Source organism: Myodes glareolus, chromosome 9 (assembly GCF_982192425.1).
Source record: "Myodes glareolus chromosome 9, mMyoGla1.1, whole genome shotgun sequence".
NCBI lineage: Eukaryota > Metazoa > Chordata > Mammalia > Rodentia > Cricetidae > Myodes > Myodes glareolus.
Genome location: NC_142034.1, coordinates 21635082 through 21649885, shown reverse-complemented (window position 1 = coordinate 21649885; position 14804 = coordinate 21635082). Strand labels below are relative to the sequence as shown.

General features: G+C 46.0%; 1 protein-coding gene across 4 annotated transcripts in view; it reads left to right on the top strand.

The window, feature by feature from the left end:
* Positions 1-14804, top strand: part of Atp6v0a1 (ATPase H+ transporting V0 subunit a1) — a 57198-nt gene that overhangs the window by 30973 nt on the left and 11421 nt on the right. For 2 of the 4 annotated variants that reach the window (XM_048450668.3, XM_048450666.3), the window contains exons 13-19: positions 8-165; positions 844-934; positions 4625-4743; positions 5553-5769; positions 6303-6410; positions 10634-10741; positions 11659-11676. In XM_048450668.3, the coding sequence (XP_048306625.1) occupies positions 8-165; positions 844-934; positions 4625-4743; positions 5553-5769; positions 6303-6410; positions 10634-10741; positions 11659-11676 (819 nt within the window). The remainder of the gene's footprint in view (positions 1-7; positions 166-843; positions 935-4624; positions 4744-5552; positions 5770-6302; positions 6411-10633; positions 10742-11658; positions 11677-14804) is intronic. The other 2 variants (XM_048450669.3, XM_087909975.1) reach the window with 1 other exon arrangement.

Sequence of the window (14804 nt, the reverse complement as noted above, 5' to 3'; positions counted from 1 at the left end):
GCTCCAGATGTTTAGCACCGTGTTCAGCGGTCGATACATTATTCTTCTGATGGGAATATTCTCCATCTACACTGGTCTCATCTACAATGACTGTTTTTCCAAGTCTCTGAATATCTTTGGGTCATCATGGAGTGTACGGCCAATGTTCACTCTAGGGAACTGGACGTAAGTTGCAGAAACCAAAAATCAAAGCTAGTTCCTTGTATGTCCATCTCTGGCTTGTCGAGTGAGCAGTAAACTAACTCCCTTTAGGAGAGCTTGAGAATGTGTTTCGGAGGGAGCGTTGTCTCTTCTCACTTATGCTCCAGTCAGTGGAGGGCTGTATGATTTGTCCAGCAGGTGTCAAGAGCCTGTAAATTAATGTGAAATCTATTTATTTGTTTGTAACTTAAAAGCAAGTTACCTAAATTCCCTCCTTAGTTATGTATTAGTGCTTACCTTTTCTTTGTGTTTGATTTCCTCTTGTTCTTGGATTCGAATTTCTCCTTTCTTCTTGCACTTACGTATGTGAGTGAGTTCAGTTGTGTGGAGATGCATGTGTGTTTGTGGAGGCCCATGGTTGGCCCTTCCTGACTCATCTCACAGAGTGACTTCTGGTCTCCTCCTGAGCCTAGAGCTGCCACCCAGCTAGGCCTTATTTGTCTCCACCTCCCCACCCCCATAAGGGCCGCTTTCATGCAGGTTCTAGGGATGCAAAGTCCTCAAGCTTGCAGGTGAGCACTCTCCCTGCTGGGCCATCTCAGCAGGGAGATAACTATAGTAGTTCCTTTTGTGCTCGGTGTTTAGGCCTGGTAGTTTCCTTTCCTCGATCCAAAATAAAAATGATTTTCTTTAACCCGACAGGGAAGAGACGCTTCTGGGAAGCTCTGTTCTCCAGTTGAACCCAGCTATCCCTGGAGTTTTTGGTGGACCGTACCCATTTGGCATTGATCCAGTAAGTGTGCCTCTTTCCTACATGTGGCTTTCCCCAAAGGTTGGTGCTTGTTTGCTTTGAGTGCTAAGAACTGAACTGAAGGCCTCGTGCATGCTAGACAAATGCTCTACCTCCTAAGCTGTATGCCAGCCTCGGTTTACTTTTTTTCTTTTTCATTTTGAGATACATACTCACCAGGCTGTCTTTGAAATCTCTCTAGCTCACACGGGACTTGAACTTTTTAATCTTCTTGCCTCGGCTTTGAAGTTTTTAACTGATCTTGAAATAAGAGGTTTAAGGTGGGATAACTAAAGTACACACTTATAATCCCAGCACTTGGGGGGACTGCAGTAGTCAGATCACCCCAAGTGTGAGGCCAGCTCAGGCTATGTAGTGAAACTCTATTCAAAAGAAACAAAACAACAAAACAAAAACCCTAAAAACGAACTAAATATTAAAAATTAAAGCAGGAGCTGGGGTCACTGAAGTGCGTGTGCTGAGGACCTGAGTTCAGGTCTCAGCACCCACGTGGCAGCTAAGGTGTGTTGGCACGCACCTGTAGCCCCAGCGCTATGGAACAGAGACAGGTCGAGCCTGGGGCATCACTGACCAGCCGCTAACCGAAGCAGTGAATGCTGGGATCAGTGGAGACCCTGCCTCAAAAAGTCATGTGAGGAGCAACTAAGGAAGACGCTCAGCATCGGCCTCTAGCTCCATGTGCACTCATACACATAGACACACTCAAAGTATTTTTAAATATTTTTAATATAAGAAAAATGTACATACAGCCGGGCAGTGGTGACTCAAGCCTTTAATCCCAGCACTTGGGAGGCAGAGGCAGGTGGATCTTTGTGAGTTCGAGGCCAGCCTGATCTACAGAGTGAGTTCCAGGGCAGGCTCTAAAAGTACAGAGAACCCTATCTCAAAAAAAACCAAACCATGGGACTGGAGAGATGGCTCAGAGGTTAAGAGCATTGCCTGCTCTTCCTAAGGTCCCGAGTTCAATTCCCAGCAACCACATGATGGCTCACAACCATTTGTAATGAGGTCTGGTGCCCTTTTCTGGCCTACAGACATACACGCAGACAGAATATTGTATACATAATAAACAAATATTAAAAAAAAAAAGTACTGGATGCTCTTCCACAGGATCTGGGTTTGATGCCCAGCACCCACATAGTAGCTCTCAACTGTCTGTAACTCAAGTTTCAGGGGTTCAATGCCCACTTCAAGCCTCCATGGGCACCAAGCAAGCATATGGTTCACAGACATACAAACAGATCAAAAGTCATACATATAAAATAAAATAATATACATTTTTTTAAATATTTATTTATTGTGTATACAATATTCTTTCTGTATGTATGCCTGAAGGCCAGAAGAGGGCACCAGACCTCACTACAGATGGTTGTGAGCCACCATGTGCTTGCTGGGAATTGAACTCGGGACCTTTGGAAGAGCAGGCAATGCTCTTAACCACTGAGCCATCTCTCCAGCCCAATAATATATTTTTTAAAAAAAACAAACCAAACAAAAAAATGTGCAGGGGCTGGAGAGATGGCTCAGTGGTTAAGAGCATTGCCTGCTCTTCCAAAGGTCCTGAGTCCAATTCCCAGCAACCATGTGGTGGCTCACAACCATCTGTAATGAGGTCTGGTGCCCTCTTCTGGCCTACAGATATACAGAGAGACAGAATATTGTATACATAATAAAAAAATGTGCATACAAGTTTTTTTTTTATAGAAATACAGTGGTATAATTATGGATACAAATAATGTTTTTCTATCATCATTTCTCAACATATAAGTATCAAACTAGTGCCACTTTGGGTTGTGTTATATGAGAATTTTTTCTTTTCATTTTCTGTATTTGTTTGGATGAAACCCAGGGTCTCAGCATGATAGGCGAGCACTCTAACTACTAAGTTATGTCCCCAGCACAGAATGTTTGAATTGCTTGCCTTGAGTTCAGTTGAGAGGGAGAGAAAGACATTAGATTACTCTTGCGTAGAATTAGGACAGAATTTCCAATAATTTTTGCAATGACCCTTAATACACTTCTGCAAGTTTGCACTGTGTATTTCTTCAGAGCAGAATCCTAGTGCTGATAATTACAAAGTTAGAATGTTGATCAAGTCTGAAAAATGCTAAAGATGCCTTTTACATCACACAGTAGCAAATATTCAGCCAGGATTTAATTCTTTTGTATGTTTTTGAGACAGGGTCTCACATAGCCTAGACTGGCCTCAAATTCAATATGAATGGAATGTAGCCTTGAACTCCTGATTCTCAGGCCCCCACCTCCTAAGTGTTGGAATTACAGGGATGTGACACCATTCCTAGATTAAGATTTCATTCTTTATGTAAAAATAAGCAGATTCAACTCATTATTGTATTAATTTACTTTTTTAAAATAAATGATTAAATTGTACCAAATATATTTTGATGTTTTTTTTCAAGATAGGGTTTCTCTGTGTAGCTTTGAAGTCTGTCCTTGAACTTACTCTGTAAACCAGGCTGTCCTCAAACTCATAGAGATCCCAAACTCATAGAGATCCGCCTGCCTCTGCCTCCCAAGAGCTGGTATTAAAGGTGTGCGCTACCACTGCCCAGCTTCCAAATTTCTTTTAAAATTAAATTTATGATTCATTTTTACTGAGTGTTTGACTTGTGTGCCTCCCTGTTTTATATACCTGTCTACCCAGGGTAGCTTCATAGTTCTCAGACAGAAAGGGGTTGCAAGTAGAAACAGTTTATGAAGCCTTGTGTCTTGATGTGCCTTGATGGCGCCATAAGAGCAGAAAAGAAGAACCCGGACAACGTAGCAAGAATTCTTACATGTTTCTACTTTCTGTGTATGGAGTTTTGCCTGTGTATGTCTATCCATCACATGTGTGTGGTATTGGATCACCTAGGCCTGGAGTTACAGAAGGCTGTGAGTCACCATGTAGATGTTGGGAGTTGAACCCAGGAGCAACAAGTATTCTAAACCACTGAGCCCTCTTTCCAGCCTGAGTTGATACTTAAAAAAAATAGGTGGTCTAGTCATGGTGGCACACATCTATAATCCATGCACACTGAGGAGATGGAGCATTGGTAGTACTGGGGCCTTAGCTCAATGGCATAGCACTTGCCTGGTACATACAAAATGTATAAAGCAGCTGGATGGTGGTGCATACACCTTTAATCCCAGCACTCGGGAGGCAGAGGCAGGTGGATCTCTTAGTTTGAGGCCAGCCTGGTCTACAGAGAGAGTTTCAGGACAGCCAGGGCTATACAAAGACCCTGTCTCAAAGAATCCCCCCCCCCCTAAAAAATGTATAAACCCTGGCTTCAGACTCTGGCACTCACATACAAAACATCATTGTTGATACTTTTATGATATGATGACTGTATTGTGGCCATGTTTTTCAAAGAAGTCCTTATTTTAGAGATCCATACTGAAATATAAGTAAAACACTAGACTACTGTTTCAGCCTTGCCCCAGAGTGATATGGAAATGGGGAGACGGCACAGTGAGGCAAGATATTGGTGCACATGAGCAAAGCTGGCTGATGGGCACTTTAAAGTTTGTTTTAGTCTCATCTTTGTCTGGATACATTGTTTAGAATTTTCCATAGCAAAAAAGGGTATTATTTCAGGAAGATGGATAGTATTTTTCCACTTAAGAATTCTTTGTACAGTACTTTCTGGTTTTCTTACATTGTAACAGATTTGGAACATCGCAACCAATAAACTGACCTTCCTTAACTCCTTCAAGATGAAGATGTCTGTTATTCTTGGGATCATCCACATGCTCTTTGGAGTCAGCCTGAGCCTTTTCAACCACATGTGAGTCCCTGTCCCTGTCATCAGAAGCCTGTGTTATTCAGATAATACTTTTGCCTAAAGAGGTCATCACACCTTTACAAGGAAGGAATCAGTAACTCAGAGCCCCATCCTATATTGTAGAAGCAGCCTATATTATATAAATGTTGTGGACTTAGTATCAATTCCTTAAACATTCATAGGTGCGGAAAAGATCTTTAAAAAAGATGCAGCAATTTTCATTTGATTTAGTGAATTCTTTTGATGACGATGATTGATCCAGGCCTTTTATCTACCAGGTAGACACTGGACGATGGATCTAGACCCCAGGCTTAAGTGAATTCTTTTTTAAGAATATATATTAATTTTATTTTGAATTGTGTGGGGGGATATGAACATGTGTGTTGCGGTCCACTAAGCCAGAGGCATCAGTTCCCTGGAGCTGGAGTCCCCTGAGATTGAGAGCTGTCTGATGTGGGTGCTGGGAATTTGTACTTGGGTCCTCTGCAAGAGGAGTAAGTGCTCTTAACTAATAAGCCCTCTCTCCAACCCCATTGCTTCTTCCTTAATGTGTAATTCATACAAAATCCATATATTAGATTTTCCAGGCACTTTCTCAGAGTGGTGGAGGTGGTTCTGGAGCCTTTCGAGGCCCACAAGTTTGGAGATGTTGCCTCTGTTGTCTCCAATGCTTCTGGCTGCTACTTAAATTACACAGGCAGAGCTGAGGGAGCAAGCGGCGCGTAGAAAAAAAATCTATTGAGCACTCGTGTCAGTGGAGGCGTGCCAGGGGCCTGCTAGCCCTTCATACCATTTCCTCTTTTCCTTCTTAGCTATTTCAAGAAGCCCCTGAATATCTACTTTGGCTTCATTCCTGAAATAATCTTCATGACCTCCTTGTTTGGCTACCTGGTCATCCTTATCTTCTATAAGTGGACAGCCTACGATGTCCACTCATCTAAGAATGCACCAAGCCTCCTGATCCACTTCATCAACATGTTCCTCTTCTCCTACCCAGAGTCTGGTAATGCGATGCTGTACTCGGGACAGGTACGTCAGCCCCAGAGGAGGGGTGTTTTAGGTGGCTACCCAGGTCACAAAGACCTGAAAAAAGTCTAGAAACATGTTCTGTAGTATGTGGCTTTCAGCTCATACCACCACATATAAAGTCAAACCACTCCCCCATCCCTCTTAGCCTGGGAGGGCTCACGCCAATCCTGTGCTGTAAAGGATAGAATTTGTAGGGCTGAGTGCCATAGGCCTGTAATCCCAGCACTCAGCAGGCTGAGGTGGGAGGGGCCAGAGGTCTAGGCAAGCCTGGGCTAACTAGTGAATTCCAGACCAGGCTGAGCTACATAAAGAGGAGCCGTCTCAAACAATTAGATGAGTAAAAGGGGGCAGAATTTAGAACTACCACTTTGTGGGACAATTACTGGGTTTGTCATGGCACCTGCTCATTATTTAGAGAACCAGGTAATAGTCATAGACCAATGAGAAAATATTGTTTGAGGGGAAATTTGGGCTGTAGTTGGAAACGGTATGACTAATGGACTGTATGAAGTTCCTTGTCTTTCATTTTGCAGAAAGGAATCCAGTGTTTCCTCATAGTGGTTGCCATGCTTTGTGTCCCTTGGATGCTGCTCTTTAAGCCCCTGATCCTGCGCCACCAGTATTTGCGGAAGAAGCATTTGGTGAGTATATTTCTATAGCTGGAGGTTACTAGACTTTCTCCTTGTTTAAGATCAAGGCAGTTCCTCAGAGGACATAATTAATGGCGCACACGTGCATGCATTCTTAAAATGCATTGTGTTACATACGAGCATGAACACCGGGCCTGCCAATGTCAGAGAACTATGTATTTGTTGCTCAGACACCTGAATTCCAGCTTCAGATGACTGGATTGGAGTGAATAAGTCATATGTTTTTACCTTTCCTGGTCATGATTTACTCATGCTCTCCCCAGCAGAGTCCAGGCCTGGGCCTGTCTGGATGCAGCATCAGCCAAAACAGGGTTAGACAAGCTGCAGATAGCAAACCCACTCATGTGGTTTGCCTGGCCAGCCACAGGGCTGACACCAAGACACTTTTTTAAAAATGAGACCATGATGCTTTCATGGACCAGAACATCTGGGAAAGGGTCTGATTTAAAGCACACTGGTCTTTTTCTTCTTTCAAAATGCAGCCTTTGCCCAGACAGGTGTTTACTTGATGTATGTGTGTATACCAGCTCTACACACATACACAAAAAGTTGAGCTTGCCAAATGTTCAATACTGCGTGTAATTTCTGGCTATCCAATAATGCTTCTGTACTGCACTGCCTGGGAAAACCTAAGGGACTTTGTTGCATGACTCCTGTGGCTGTGAGGTGGTCCCTCCCGTTGGAGAGCAGCTGAGTCACAAGACCCTCCTTCTCCCTTCTCCAACCATCTTCATCCCTTCATGTGCCTCCATCCGTCTCTCCTTCCCCTCCCCCCTCCCTCTTCGTTCTCTTCTCCCTTCTTTTCTCCCGTTCACTATCAGGAAGGGCAGCCCGTGGAGGCCCCAGTCAGCCCAACCCCGAGCCAACAGGGACTAGAGGCAGCACCGGCTGCAACAGTGAGTCAATTAACTCCAACAAAGCCAATGTTTGTCTAAAGAGGTGGCAAACAGTGCACCCAAGTTCTTTTTTAATGCTGTTGAGAGCGTGGGACCTGCGCTCTCAAGAAGTGTGTCCTTGTTGCTCACTGAGACGATGACAGAGGAGCCTTCCACCACTTAGGAATAGATTCAGGTATCATCTTTACCATTGGCCTACTAAGTTTCCGTTCAGATGTGTAAGTACAGTCCTGCCCTCGGGAGCAAAATGGCTTCTGTCTCTCCTCACGTCCCATCATCTTACTCGAAGACAGCAGCTTTTGGACTCACCCACTTTTAAGTCTATATTTTGTGACCGTGTGGGGTAAGTTTTCAGTGTGGAGGCAAAAAGGGCTCATGACCATAACTTGCCTTCCTTAGAGAAGGTCTGTATCTCTTTCCCTGGCTGGGATGCCAAAGCCCTTGTGTACTGAGCCCTCCCCTCTCGCGTGTGTCTCCTGCATGCTGCACACCTGTCAGAGCAACCAAATCCATCTGTCTGGCGTTCCCCTCCTCTGATACTAACTTTCATTCCAGTGACCACACTTTGACCGTTAGGCATTTGAGCATTTGTCCTCAAAAACCATCTCTTCACCAGCATCTTAGAATGCACTAGGATCTGTGTAGTCCAGCATTCCAGATTTTCGATTTCCCTGGTTGGAATTGCCCTATTTAGCAATATACTTCTTTAAGGAAAATGCATGTCTGTGCCAAATGAAACTTTAATCCTGCTTTTTGAAATGATTTTCAAGTACTACCCATCATTGATTTTTCTTTCCACATAGTCTTCTATCTCAGCATCACAAGGTGCATCTGGGAAGTTCTTGACGCCTTTAAGTCTGGTGCCATCTTCCATGATAAACTCCACAGTAGAGCCCTGTTCATCTGGGAGCTTTCATACTGTGGGGTCATCTTAGCCACTGATTTTGTAACTGAATCTCTCTCGAGAGCATCCCGACAGCATCAGGATGACCACCCTCCAAGAAGGACTCTGGACCATTGTCCTCCGGGGCTAAGAGCATAGATCTACTTCTGTTCTGCTTCTTGTCTCCTTGGTTGTCTCTGTGAGTGGCATTATCACAGTTCAGCCTTTCCTTTCTAATCCTTGCCGGTGTGTGTCTCATCTCTTTCCTGGAGCTCTTGTTCCCTGTGCTCTACAGGGTACTCATTAGCGTCTGTCTGGGAGGTCCAACCTGCCTGTTCTTACTTCTGTTGGCTAGAAAAACCTTTAGAAATGGCCTCTGTTTGGGGAATCCCAAATTCTGAAGCCCTTCCTCCTCCACCCTGTAGAATCTGGGCCAAGATACAATGGAGTCTCCCCTGCACCCTCTCTGATGCTTAGAGTCCTCCCTTTGGAGGTAGCAAGGTGTCTTCTGTACCCGGCCTAGGGGTGCTTAGGCTTCAGTGGTTCCCAAACCTGACTGTATATCAGAACTACCTGGTGAACTTTGAATCTGGGTAAAACAGATGAATTGAAGAAAAAAAAATTAAGTGGCCCATAATTCCATGAACTAAGAAAGGGAGGAAGGCAAGCAATGGGGTACACTTTGGCTGGAGAACACCTGTACCACTAAGAAGAGACCTCAGTCCCCACTACGGTCCTCCTCCAGGGCATTGCCATCAGGTAGGGGCTTTGCCTTCAGCACATGTCTGTCGGTACATGTGTAGAGTGTATATATGCCTAGAAAGAGAGAGATGCTTTAAACCGAATCACTTTTCTACCTCTTGGTGTATCTTAGAGGCTGTTATCATAGTGGTCCCTAATCTTTTTATGGTTCCCAGGATGCCCTAGAATCCACTGGATATGCTAACACTATGTCATCATTGCTGGTGATGGATGTGGTACTTGCTGTATCTCAGAGGTTGTTCTCATAGTAGTCCCCGGTCTTTTTATGGTACCCAGCATGTCCTAGAATCCGCTGGATATGCTGAAATTATGTCCTCACTGCCAATGATGGATATGGTACTTATTCCAATTTTTGCTATTATAAATAATAATGTAGAGAATATCCTGATTCATATGTATCTTATGTAAATATAGGCTTAGCAGTGGAACTGTTGATCTCCATGGGTGCAATGTATTTCCTATTTTGGTGTACCCTTCATAATAATTATACCGTTTTTTTCAGCAATGCAATCCTGTACCCCACCCCAGGCCTACTAAGTATATACTTTCTGGGGATAGCATATGAGGATCTATTAAAAATGTTACTTCCAGCTGGAAATGACAGCAACCTGCCTTTAGTCCCAGCACTCAAGATGCAGAGGCAGGTGGATCTCTGAGTTTGAGGATAACCTGTTCTACAGAGTGAGTTTCAGGACAGCCAGAGATACACAAAGAAGCACTTTTCTCAAAAAACCAAAAAAGAAAAGGAAAGAAAATGTAGTTTCCAAGTGCTCTTCCTACAACCAACCTTGTAGGACAGCTGCTATAAGAAAAGAGGCGCCTGCCTACATAAACACTGGGGGCTGAACTAGTCAGTGAGCGTAGTGGAAGAGGTGTTCCCAAAGGTGAAACTAAGGAGGGAGACCGCAGAGAACAACCCGAGTACATATTGTTTGAGCTTACTGGGGACAATTCACATTGCAGGCAAGCAGTGCTGAGCTTTGGGTTGACAGAACCCATAGGAAGTAGTTCAGGGGCTGCTTCCTAATTCCCCTTTGCTCCACCCAGAACCCTCTTGTTTATTTTATGTTTTTAAAACTTGGTATTCTTTAGCCACAAATGAGTGTCTGTTAGGATGTTGTTTTGTTTTGTTTTTTTCTTCCCTGACGTAGGGAGTCCTTTATTTCCTAGACAGACCTGGTGCATTTCTGGTCGATGTCACCGGAACCCTTGGGCTCCTGTTGAAAGCATGTCAGATCAGCGTGTACTCATCCTGTCATTTGCTGTCATCTGTCCCCCCACACCCCACTTGCACAGTTTAATCTTCAGTCCCACCAGCCGTTGGGCCCTCGCAGACCTTCCAGGTCCAGCCACTCTTGTGATGAGAGTGTGTTCATGTTCAGCTTCCCATTCACGCAGAGCTCTGCTAGCGTTGACCAGGGCAAGGGTGCTTCATCTCCGTGTTGCCGGATGAGGTGGTAAACTCAGGCTGTCATTCGTGGGGGCCAGAGCAGGTGGTTGGGGTGGGGCAGTTGCTCATTTTCACTTAGCTTGTTCAATCGGCGGGTGTGGCTTTTGTTGTTAGGATGTATGCCTTTCTGAGGATTGTATGTACTAACCATCACCCTTCCCCACCTCACAGAGTGCCACACTAAAGCCCAGGCGAATACTACTCTTTCTGTTCATCTGTGTAGGGAACTCTCAACTTTGGTGGGATCAGGGTGGGCAACGGACCGACAGAGGAGGATGCTGAGATTATTCAGCATGACCAGCTCTCCACCCATTCAGAGGACGCAGACGAGGTAAGATCCAGTGGTGCGGGCTTCCTCTCCTAACCTGGACAGCGCTAGTCTTGTTTTCTAAGAGACTTACTCAATCATCTCCTTGAGAAATAAAACTACTAATGATTGGCCGCTGTCTGGCCTGCTTAGGCTATCGCAGCCTGCCCGGTGGGGCCTGCTCTAATCTCCAGGTGCAGCCACAGACCCATGCAGCTTTGCTCTGCTCTTCTTGAATTCCGCCAGTCTGTGGGGCGTTGCATGTGACCTCAACTACTAACTGCTCTCCTCTGCCCAGACAGCACCCAGCATCCCACCTCTTACTAGCAGAGATAGGGGAGCCTTCAGAGTAGCTTCTTCATCCTCCGATCCTCCCAAGAATCCTTGGTCACACTGCTTCCCAGCTGTACTCAGGGTTTCTTTTTGAGGCCTACCCCATCGATGTGTTCTTGATCCAGGGGTTTTTGTTTGTTTTTAAAAGAGCTTTTAAAATTTGTTATCTGAATTCTTTTTAGAGTGAGAGTGGAAAGGAGTCAGGCCAGCCTAGCCTTTCTTTGACTCTGCTTCCGATTTTAGCTGTTTCAAATCCACTCTCCTTGCCGGAGCACTTGTGGCGCAGCGCCTCCAAGCTGAACTAGTAGCTCTCACCTAGTCATTCTATTATTTTTAAAGCAAATAAAGTAGCAATGAGGGACCCAGGCTGCATTTTTCAGTCTAGCCACTTTGACTATGAGTTTTTATTTTTCATTGCAAATGTCAGGGTGCCTTTAAAAACATGTATCTTAATTCTGTGATTCCCTTGGCGTGCATGCTAAGGAGGAGTGCCTGCAGCACCTTAGCCCTTAGCCGCCCTCCCCCAAAACAGGCAGTAGTGCGTGCTCGTAGCTTGTGACCTTGTGTGCGCTACAGCTTCCCACTAAGTGTGAATTTGTGTTTTCAAGCCTACCGAGGACGAAGTGGTAAGACCAAAGCCTTTGTGTCTATCTGGGGCTTCTCTTTTCCCATCCTTGTGCTCACTCTGCCAACCCTATTACACCCTGGGGCCACACACATGACGCCATGCATCCTGTATCTCATTGGCCATGTCTAACCAGTTTGTGAGCCCGCATTCTGAAACAGTTCATCTCCATTAACTGCATCTCATGTCGGTCACCTCTGTCCTTGTGTTGTTGGCTGCTGATCTAATACCTCTGGAACTGGCTTTGAAGAAGCTGCAAGTAATGTCTGTATTGGCATTCTTGAAGTCACAGCCCGTGGGATTAAGTCTCACGGGTCTCCACTTCCTCTCCTGTGATGTGTTGGTTGCTCTGCCACCAGGGGTAGTGGTCCCCACCCTGCTCCTCTGAGTGCTCGCAAGCAAAGCTTACCATTCCTCCCTGTCTGAGGTGCAACCAGCCTCTTCTTGCTGCTCCCCCATCAGCTTGGTGATGCTTCAACTTAGGGCCACAAGACCCTTGCTTGGAGTCAGTTTTAGCTTCACATGACCTTGTTGAAAAATGAACCACCTTCAAAATGAGCATTGTTTCTAAGGTACATTCAGGAAAAACTAATCCATCTCCATGAAAGGCCGTCATAAGTTAATATGAAAAGTAGAATGGAAAGAAAGCTAAGTGTTCAGGCCACATCTAGAATAATTCATGTACCAGCACACAGATTTTCAGATAGGCTTTTAAAGGCCTTCCCTCACTGTTTACATCTTTCCCCCAGACTTCTCTCTAACATGCCTGTACCTAAAACCGTTCTCTTCCCTCTCCTGGTCTCTCCAAGGGGCAGTGCATGGCCGTGGGAAAACCTTGCTGTTCTGTGTCAAAGCAGGCAGTGTTTGTTCTCCCTGATGGCTGGAGAGGCTCCCTTGCCTGCATCGACAACCATCACTCCTGAACCAGGTGTCTGTGCATAGTTGCTGGCTGAGCTGCCTGGCATGGTTGAGGGGATGAGTGGGATTCCATGTTGCTGAGGGGCCTGGCCCTCTCCCAGTATCACCACCTCCAACAATACTGCTTTCCAGCAGAATGTTCTAGCCCGCAGTCTAGGGCCATTCGTATGGCTGTTTAGTCCTCGTTTATAGCCATGTCCCTGGGAGGTGGACATTCACGAATATAGGCTGTGGTGTATTCTTCCCCTCCCTGCCGCTCGCTGATCACACTCGGGAAATTACCTCTCCCTGGCCTCTGCCAGTCATAACTTTTGTCTTTGCCCAGCATTGTTTCTCCACAGCCAAATTTAGGTAACTGACATTCATGTAATGATTTCACACAAAGCAGTTTCTTAGAAAGCAGCGTGGCCTGCTTCTGTAACTCCCCACGTTGCTTGAGTGTAAACGCATGTTGATTCCAGGCAGGGCAATTGTGCCCTCGCCCTAGGAGACACTTAGTCCAGATCCAAACCAGACCCAGGCGATTGCTATCTAGGAAATCTTTGAAGGCTGTAATGGTTCAGCAAGGGTCAGCGGCCCCTCTCCCTGCTGCGTCCTCTCGCCAGCTGCTCTCATCACCTCATTCCCACCCACCCTTCATCTGCGCAGTCACTGTGTTTAGTGCTATAAAAATGGAGAGAAGAAAGCTAGCTCTTGTCTTTAAGGATGTTGCAGACAAGGTAGGGAGACAGTCTGGAGATAGACAACATGGTGGATGTGTGCCCAGGGTGCTGTGGGGGCACAGAAGGGCACCTGACAGGTGCTGGGGTGAAACAGGAAGAAGTGTGGGAAAGGGTTCCCTTAGGTTCCTCCTCCTGGGCTGAGGCTGGCCAAGCAGGGGTGTCTGGAGGCAGGGAGAGAGGAGGAGGGGCAGACCCACCACCATCTGCAGCATTAAAAGATGAAGGCCTACCTGTAAGCCAAGCCCGTCCTCAGCTGTGGTTCAACTTTGCTGGAGCTGATGTGGGAGTTGGGGAGCTCATGAGAAGAGGTGTTGGCAGAGGATGACAGTAGTTGTTGCCCCATTTGGGTAGCAAGGAATCATCAGAGTAGTGAGGCTGAGGTGCATAGGCACTGCTGGGGGCCCTGAGTGGAGCTGTAGATTACAGGGCGTGGCCTGGGGACATCCTGTAGTGTGATATGATTCAGGAAGGGACTGCGTAGCTTAAAGAGAACTCAGTTACAGGGATTGGAAGGGAAGGCCTGGATGGATGTGGGACAGTGACCAGGGGACAGAGTGCATTTCATACAGTGAGTCTGGAGGCCTGTGGTACACCAGGAGAGACACAGCATAGCTAACCAAGGATGGGCAGCAGAGAGGCGAAGTGTTTGTATGAGAGTCACCCCCAAGGTGCCCAGCGAGCCTGTGCCAGCCATACAGAACAGACTTAGGGGTGAGGCTGTGACACTGGGACATTTTGGAATGTCAGGAGGAGGAAGACCAAGAGACAGAATCTCAGGCAGGAAGGGAGCAGCCGCAGTGACAGACACCACAAAGTACAGCCACCGGGAGATGATGTGACCATTATAGAGAAGCCATTCTGGAGGAGGAAGGGTGAGAGCCAGACAGAAGCTGGGGGAGAACACAGGTGAGGGCTGGAGAGTGACCCTGCCATCACATCAGAGATACCTGTGTTCAGCCTGTGGTGATGGACGGGCCCCTTCCAAGTGCTTGCGTGGATTTCTCCCTTAATTCTCATCTCCCCTGAGGAAACATTCCTAGGGAGATGCGAAGGAAGGAAAAGAGAAAGCCAGGGGTATTGCCTGGAAGTGAAGGTTCCCCCTCCTCTCCTTTCTACTGTGATGGGCATACGGTGTCCCTATTGCCCAGGCTAGCCTAGAACTCACTATGTAGTTAAGAATGGCCTTGAGCTCTTCGCCATCCTGCCTCTGCCTCTCAGTGCTGGGACCACAGGTCTCCACAACTACACCTGGTTCCCCTTTTTTATTTCTTTTTTTTTTTCTTTTATTGAAAATACCCTTTTTCTCATGTAGTCTGTCCTGATGATGGTTCTCCTTTTTTATTTTTATTTTTTTAATATTTATTTCTTTATTATGTATACAATATTCTGTCTGTGTGATGTCTGCAGGCCAGAAGAGGGCACCAGACTTCATTACAGATGGTTGTGAGCCACCATGTGGTTGCTGGGAATTGAACTCAGGACCTCTGGA